At 29.6% G+C, this 8,298-nt stretch overlaps 2 protein-coding genes across 7 annotated transcripts in view; one reads left to right on the plus strand and one right to left on the minus strand.

The window, feature by feature from the left end:
* LOC102679807 (zinc transporter ZIP11) overlaps positions 1-4,208 on the minus strand; it is a 15,545-nt gene extending 11,337 nt beyond the window's left edge. The window contains exons 1-4 of one of the 2 annotated variants that reach the window (XM_006624120.2): positions 3,687-4,208; positions 2,512-2,761; positions 876-1,027; positions 699-784 (exon numbers count right to left, since the gene is read on the minus strand). In XM_006624120.2, the coding sequence (XP_006624183.1) occupies positions 699-784; positions 876-1,027; positions 2,512-2,761; positions 3,687-3,794 (596 nt within the window). In that variant the 5' untranslated portion in view covers positions 3,795-4,208. Of the gene's footprint in view, positions 1-698; positions 785-875; positions 1,028-2,379; positions 2,762-3,686 lie in introns of both variants that reach the window. The other variant, XM_006624119.2, reaches the window with a different exon arrangement.
* LOC102679271 (uncharacterized Golgi apparatus membrane protein-like protein CG5021) overlaps positions 1-6,245 on the plus strand; it is a 34,112-nt gene extending 27,867 nt beyond the window's left edge. The window contains exons 1-5 of one of the 5 annotated variants that reach the window (XM_006624114.2): positions 4,438-4,550; positions 4,950-5,026; positions 5,121-5,355; positions 5,728-5,970; positions 6,051-6,145. In XM_006624114.2, coding sequence (XP_006624177.1) covers positions 4,536-4,550; positions 4,950-5,026; positions 5,121-5,355; positions 5,728-5,970; positions 6,051-6,116 — 636 coding nt within the window. In that variant the 5' untranslated portion in view covers positions 4,438-4,535 and the 3' untranslated portion in view covers positions 6,117-6,145. Of the gene's footprint in view, positions 1-4,437; positions 4,752-4,949; positions 5,027-5,120; positions 5,356-5,715; positions 5,971-6,050 lie in introns of those variants that run through there. The other 4 variants (XM_006624113.2, XM_006624115.2, XM_006624116.2 and 1 more) reach the window with 4 other exon arrangements.
* Positions 6,246-8,298: the final 2,053 nt, after the last annotated feature.

The raw sequence follows: 8,298 nt of genomic DNA on the forward strand, positions 1-8,298 counted from the left end.
CCGACCACCATAGAACTCATTCATGGGGACCTCCTAGCACGCGCTCGTAACTTGTGTATGATTCTCCGTCAATGGTGCTACCGTCTATCGGCAACTCGCTCAACTTCTTTCTAAATTACAGCCATCTAGGAGCGGTACGAATCGTTCTGATGTGGCTCAACATTTAACGCTGTACGCTAGCGTCACTTATTGTATACGAATAACGCCTCTTGTTTTTATCGATATCCGAATCCAAAAAATTATTTTGAAACGCGTGGAAAGAAAAGTGAAACGAGAATATTTTTCTTTATCGACTACAGAACGCTAACTCTGAAACGTATTTTTAAATAAATATACGTATATCCATTTTTAATGAATCGAAACGATATGTAACGTAACTCTCTAAACGATTCGATTTGATCTTCTATAATGAATCTAATAGGCCCGATTGATCTAAGTGAACAATTTTAGATGCTCACTGTATCTAATTGAAATATCGCTACGTAACTTATATATATTTTATATATATACATATATATGTATATCTATATATAAATATTTTTCATAATCCGTTAAAAAAGCTTTTTTTTTATCGGATTAAAAAAAGACACTCGACGATGTTGAATCTTAATGCGTTATTTATATGGAATAATATTTAAATTAGAATCTATTCGCGAATATTTTCTAGAAGATGGTAGAATGATGAGAGCGTTGCTTACCTTGCATTTTCAAAAGTTGCTGATGCACTGTTACCTACTGCTGCGAATCCTACTCCAACTGCAAGACCTTCTGGAATATTGTGTACCTAATAGTATATTGCAAACATTTTGATTATTATTTTTCTATATTTTATTATACTTTTATTACATTTTAAAATACTTGATTAATTTACATACCGTAATAGCAACAACCAATAACAAAACTCTTTTCCATTGATTGTTTCTACATTCGTTGTTGGGATCATCGTAAATTGTGCCTATTTCTCCTTGCTCTGTTGGCCTATTTATATTCGCAATTTGGCGTCTTCGGGTATTTTGCTCATAGAAACCTGAAAAGTGCGAAGATGATGTTATTAACTTAATATTATGGCTTGATCTTTTGGAAGATATTTAAACATTACACCAGCAATGTGTATATAAGCACATTCTACTCTTTCCTTTTTCTTATTATGACTTTGGATTAAGGCTTGGTAAAACTTATTATATTTTATATTAATACCCGGTATTTTCTATTAAAGTTTTTGTACTTCTTGTCTATTATATTTTAAATCCGCAGGCAGGATTAATAAGATCAGTTTTATAAGTTATGGAATATTTTTTAAACACGATTGTGAAAAATTTATGCATGTCGCTGTGATTATATTTGTAAGAAAAAATATCTTTTATTTTTTAAAAGTGTTAATAATATGTTAATAAGGTATAGTAGTAATCAGCTATCTAAGACTGCTTAATAGTTTAGCTGATAGTGCAACTGTTATGTAAATTAAATTTTTTTTAGATTCTGCAATACGTTTTGTATGATTTTTCATCAGATAGAATCGAGTTAACTTCATGTCAAACTTTGATTTATTAGTGAGATTGATTTTTGATTAAAAACATGAACAACAATAGTAATTAAAAAAAAAAAAAATAATAAAAAAGTAAAAGAAGAAGAAGAAGAAGAAGAAGAAAAAGAAGAAGAAGAAACTATTGTCTTTAAGTAATTGTCTATTATTAAAAACACGTGATATCAGAAAATGTTATAAGCATTTGAAACATATTACGTAAAAAGCAAATTTATCTTGATATTATGATATAAAATATTTAAGCGTGTATATAGTATAAATTTCATATACATAAAAATACAATGAACGAGCATTGATTTGTTTTTTTAATTATTAAGCAGTCTTAAATAGATAAGTGCTTTTGTATGTTTAATAATTAAATTTTTTACCGATCGTGTTTTTGTAAATTCCACTTATTGCTTTGAAATGTTTTCATGCATACACTACTTTCCTTTCCATACTTTTAACGCAAAAAGCATTAAAATTGACATTCCAGTAAATCGCTAACTACACTATGATACAATACATTGGACAATACGTGCACAATGGAATATACACGAAAAATTAGTATTGTTCAGAAATAAGTAGCAGTTAACAGAAATAAGAAACGTCAGATATTTTATTTTTGTAGAAATAAAGCAAAATTATAATGTGATAAAATAAATTATCTTATTTCTGAACAAATCGATTGCTTATTGTACGAGAAAGCAAAGAGGGGCGAGTGTACATTGATCTTTTATACATATTTTTATACATAAACATAATATACACGTGTATCGTGAACTGATCCCATTTTCCAAGCCTACAGAGAGAATTGGATGTTGGATGAATTGGATGACAAGAAAAAAATATGATACCATCGATGGTTGTCGATTCAATTTGAGTATACATTTTTCCATCAGATATCTGTACGTCGTTATACGGATCATAATCGTCTAAATCCTCGTCACTCTTTAGTTTTGCAAGGATCTTGCGTCTTTGTTTCGTACCGACTGACTGCATAGCTAAAAGCACATTGGGGGACTGAATGCCAAGGGAAGATATCAACGCGTCCGTCCCATAAACGAAAGCCGCGCCTATGAGAAATCCAACTCCGATTGGTACGAACGCGTATTCGCCTTCAGCACCATAAATTTTGCTCTTTGTCGCCATTTCGATAGCAGGTGCCAGTAGCGACCAGTAACTTGCCGCTATCATTACGCCGCCCGCAAATCCCAGGCTGATGTCCAACAATTTACGCTGCAATAAAATGCGTTTTATATTTTAGAATCATCCTTCTATTTCTTATTCTAAAATATTTTTAAACTTTTAAATACATTTACTTGTATGAATGATCAATGACATATTCACTCCATTTTAAAAATGATTAATTTTTTCCCTAATTTTATTTTTTTCTTTATTCTTATTATTTCATTTCCTCTTTTCTTATTTTTTTTTTATTATGAATAAAATATTATCTACATATCCAATAATTTTATGATACGTTTTATAATTGTTTTATATAATTGTTTTTATTTAATTGTAAATTTTACATTATATTACATTATATGTTCAGTTAGGATAAATTTAATCTTATCAGATAAAGTTTAAATAGAGTAAATACCTGTTAGTAATTTCTTAAAAAAAGAAAAGAAAAAGAAAAAAGAAAAAAGAAAAAAAGAAAAAAAAAAAGAAAAATTTATAGATAACATTGAAATTACGTAATACGTTTTTATTCCGATTCGCAAATAGAAGAGTTAATTAACTTCGTGTTAACTGGTTGTAAAAATTTACATTACAAATGTATAGATTAAAAAACATCATTAATTTAATAATTATCAAAATCGAGATATTATTATAACATATATGTTACAGTATAGCATAGTAAAAATTAGAATATTTTATAACGAAACATGATATCTGAAGTATTATAAAAATTTTAGGAACATTTCTAAATTGAGGGAAAAAAAACGGAATTCAAAATATTTTCAAAACGGAGCAATTCCCGCGAAGAAAGTACGATAAAGCCGGATAAGGTTAGTATGTATTTCATAAGATAGGTTAGGACTTAGAATGTATATGATTTTATTTGATAAAATGATAAATATTTAAAGAAATGTACAGGAATTGAAAATATTATTTGATTCGAAAAAAAAAAGGAAAGAAGCAAAGAAATAAAACTTACTTGCTTTCCTCGAATCACGATGACAAGTGCGGCACCCGCTGCAGTGAGAGCCCATGTAAATAACGTTCCTAGGAGCGCCTGTACAATCGGCGAATAATCCTTTAACATTGTACCAATCGTCAAATTCACGACACCTTAGATTACACCGCACATTCTCTACGACGTGAACCACGAGAAAGTGTTTCGTGGGACATGAAATTCGTTGATATGCATTCAGTCCCCCGCACTTATCTCCACTAGCACCACCACCATCACCGTCACCACCACTACTACCACTGTAGTCGCCACTGATATTACCTTCATTACAGTTACTATTACTACTAAATATCGGTGTTGCTATTGCCACTTTACTATTACCAACACATATTCGCGTGAATTTGTTGTACGACGACTTCGTTCCTGCACTTGTCAATTATGATTTCCGAGCAGGATACGCAGAACGTTGACATGAAACCGGACGAGCATACGTAGATGACCATACCGCGAACACACGTTTATCACTCTTCGCCCTTGCGTACAAATAGGGTTGCTTGTACATACATGTGACGCTAAACACTTTCTCAATTGGCCAATAGAATTTGCCATTTTCAATGCACCAATCCGGCAACGATATGCAGGGACGTACTCGATATTCAAACTATATTGAACCTGTATCAATTTTGACAGATATTCGATGTCTCGTTTATCGAAGTACGTTTAGAAATTTTAATCGTTTGTGATTGATCAAAAATATATTTAACTTTTCTTTTAGGATTTTTAATTCAAAACGACTCGGTACATATTTCGCGCTTTATCTCATACCAATCAAGGCGTTAGTATCGCTGGAAGCTTTTAGTAAAATACGCTAACATGGCGTCTGCGTCGGTAAGTGTACGGAACATTTCAACCCATTCGATTTTCATACATATTGACGTTGGGTGTTTTTTCTTTTTATTACAATTTTACATCACACCAATTTACTTTAAAACATCATAGGAAAGAATTATTTTTAGCGCGTAAAAATCAACGCCATTTTATTGCCGGAAGAATTATTATTGACATTTGTTCGTGACTATCTGTTCATAGGTATATTAGTTAAATTTAATATAAATTCGTTATTTGTGATTATGATTTTATAATATATAAAAAAGTGCTGTTTAATTTCTTTTATATAAAGTTTCTTAAAAAGAAAAAGAAAATTTTTATTCTTTGATTAATTAATAATTATTTTCATCACATTATATCTTTGTTGCTTGTTTACGAATTTCATATTATTTTTTATAGGTTCCTTTGCTAATGGACGATGATACAATTGCTTTTGGCGAAGAAGATGAAACGAATCAAAATAGTAATAAACTTAAGTACGTATACATACGGATATAAATATATGAATATTTATATGTATATACATAAGCAGTTACAATATTTAAAATTGATAAAATTAAATTTTTATAGACATCCATATGTCACTATATTTCATTTAGCCTTCAGAATATCAGCGATAATAGCATATATGTTATGTGGATGGTTTTCAAATAGTTTTATAACTAGTTTTGTTGTTGTTGTATTACTTTTATCAATGGATTTTTGGACTGTAAAAAATATTACTGGAAGATTAATGGTTGGACTTAGATGGTGGAATTACGTGGATGATAATGGAAAGAGCCATTGGGTATTTGAATCTAAAAAGGTTTGTTTTTAATTTTTACATTGTATAAAGTATTCAGTTATATCCAATTTTATTTTACAATTGATTATATTTTACATTTAATTGAACTTATAACTGATCGATTTATAAGCATTATATGTATTTTTCTTTTATATTTTATATTTTGATAGATATTGCTTTTTCTTGAACGAATAGTTCAAGGATTACTAGATTTCACATTATATAGCCTTGACATATTCTGGTTAAAAAGAAAAGAAACATTATAATTATGTAGGAATTTAAAGTTTTAGCATTCTTAGTAAATGACAAGAAAAAAAATATGTAAAAAATTATAATTGTTTACTATAAAATACAAGGTCTATTATGTACCCTGTGTTTCAGGGTGTTCAACAGAATCGCATTAATACCACGGAAGCTCGTATCTTTTGGTTAGCTTTAATTCTTTGTCCCCTTTTATGGTCAGTATTTTTTGTGGTGGCATTATTTAGTTTAAAATTTAAGTGGCTTCTACTTGTTTGTATCGCGATTGTTTTAAATGGTGCAAATTTATACGGATACGTGAAATGCAAAATGGGAAATGATAAAAATATTTCTGCAGCAACTAGTGATTTTTTGAGGAAACAAGTTATACAAAATGTTAGTATAAATAAATATTCGTTGCAATTATCGATATCATATCACGAATCGATAGATTCATAATCATTATCGTTTTTCAGGTTGCATCTATGATGACTAGAAGTCCTCCCACGGGTAATTCAAACGAACCAACCAATGTGATATAAAATTAGAAAGTTTTAACAATGATATCATAATGAAAACGATATCATAATGAACATTAAAAAAAATATCAATTTGTATATAATAATTTGTCTTGTATATCTTGATCGAATAACATAAAATTAAGTTGCTATCAAAAACAAAATGTTGTTTCCTTCTTTTCTGTTTGTTTTTCGCATAAGAAAAAAAAATATATATATATATATTAAAGAAAAAGCAGTTAAATGAGAACATTACGTTAATTATTAGTTTATTGATGCCACAGGGCAATACATAATGTACACCTTATTTCTCCTTGTCAACAGACTTTCTATTACACAATATTTAATTTGTATAGGTGTTAATCAGTAACATTGCATTTATTATATTCACTTCAGCCTGTTGTATTCTTTCTGGCAAGAAAGTATCACAAAATAATTTCCCATTCTTTCAACGATATTTAATATTTGACTTATTCTTTGTTTCTTTAATTCATATTTCTCTCGGAATTAAATCGGACTGTAATCGTTACGACTACAATCTTATCCGAATGTATGAACTCGAGATGATCTTACGCACAGTGTAACAAACTCGTCTCGGTATTGCACGGAGCGATAATGGCCGATTGTATTTTGTTGTATTAGGAAAGATTGCTCCGAAAATACGAGTTGCATGCTTTTTAAGAAGAAGAATACAACAAACCACATATTGCTATACACTCTGGGATATAAAAAATTATAAACACTAACAATAGACACGCAACTAACGTACAACATACACAAAACTTTTGGAATGATACAAAAGAACGTAAATAACGTTACGATCGTTATCTTATAAATATATGAATATCGTGGACTTTTTTGAATTGGTAAATTCATCGAATACAATTTAATGCTACTAACTTATAACTAGTAATATGTTTATACAATCATTTAACTTTTCGTTTCCCGTAACATATTGTATTTTAGTCTGGAACTTTGAACGCGAAGTTGTCGACCGACTTGGCGAAACTGCATTTTGTGCAGAATTATATTTCTTCTCTCTCTTTTTTTTTTTTTTTTTTTCTTAATTTTTTCCATACATGTATTTGTGTGTGTATGCAATTAAAGATTTAATCGAAGAATAACAACTCCATCAATGATATTAAAATTATTGTATCAAAGCTATCAAAGTTTATTTCGCTTATTCCACGAATAGATTATTTGAACTAAAATTGTTTTCTCCTTTTTTTTTTTTTTTTCCCCCTTTAACTTTGTACAAATAGTTAGTTCTTACAGTTTCTTTTTTTTGCCCTTCGGGGAAAAATTTTTTTTTTTTTTTTTTTTTTTTTTTTTTCCTGTACTTTTATTTTAATTTCTCAGACTTTTCAGTGATGAATTTCGTACCACGTACTAAGTAACAAGTTGATTTCATCAATAAGTTTCTATATTAATCGTAGTTTTTAACAATGGCAAATTTTTATTCGAGAGAGAAATTATTCGAAGAATTGCTTAATGTTGATTTGATTTACTGAATAACAGTCGTTTCGTGTCTCTTCATTGTCAACGTAGCAACAACGGAATTCATATTCCGAGTAGAAACACGATATCGCGAATTATATAAGATATTAAAATGAGAAGGGAGAGAGGAGGGGAGGGGAGGAGGCGAGGCAAGGAGAAGAGGGAGGAAGAATAATGAAAAAAGAGGATGAAGAAACGTAATAATGTACACGTAGTAAATGTAGTCTAATATAAAAAAATAATTATAAAAATAAAATTATTTCGAATGTAATTTTTATGCTCGTACCAAAGGCCAATAATATGTAATAATCGAATATCAATCGAGGAACGAATTTGATAATAATGTATTTTGAAGCGAAAAAAAAGTTAGAAAAGAAAATATGTCAGTATGGATGCGCGTACACAAGCCTACACAAGAACGGAACACTCGGTGAAATCTCGAAATTTCAACGGACAATGAGAGAGATACTAAGATTAAATATAGTATTATATAATCTTTCGAAAAGATCGACCGAGGTGGTTTAAGTACTTTTAAAAGTACCGAAAAATACACGTACACGATAATATATTAAGAGACGCAATGGCCTTCAGTCTTACAACGTCAAATAAAAAACGAGATGAGATACGATTAAACGCATGTTTCGAAAATAATAAATTTAATTAGTCTTCGATGTAAATGTCGTATATATAAAAAAAAAAAAAAAAAAAA

The sequence above is a fragment of the Apis dorsata genome, unplaced genomic scaffold (assembly GCF_000469605.1).
Source record: "Apis dorsata unplaced genomic scaffold, Apis dorsata 1.3 scaffold_991, whole genome shotgun sequence".
NCBI lineage: Eukaryota > Metazoa > Arthropoda > Insecta > Hymenoptera > Apidae > Apis > Apis dorsata.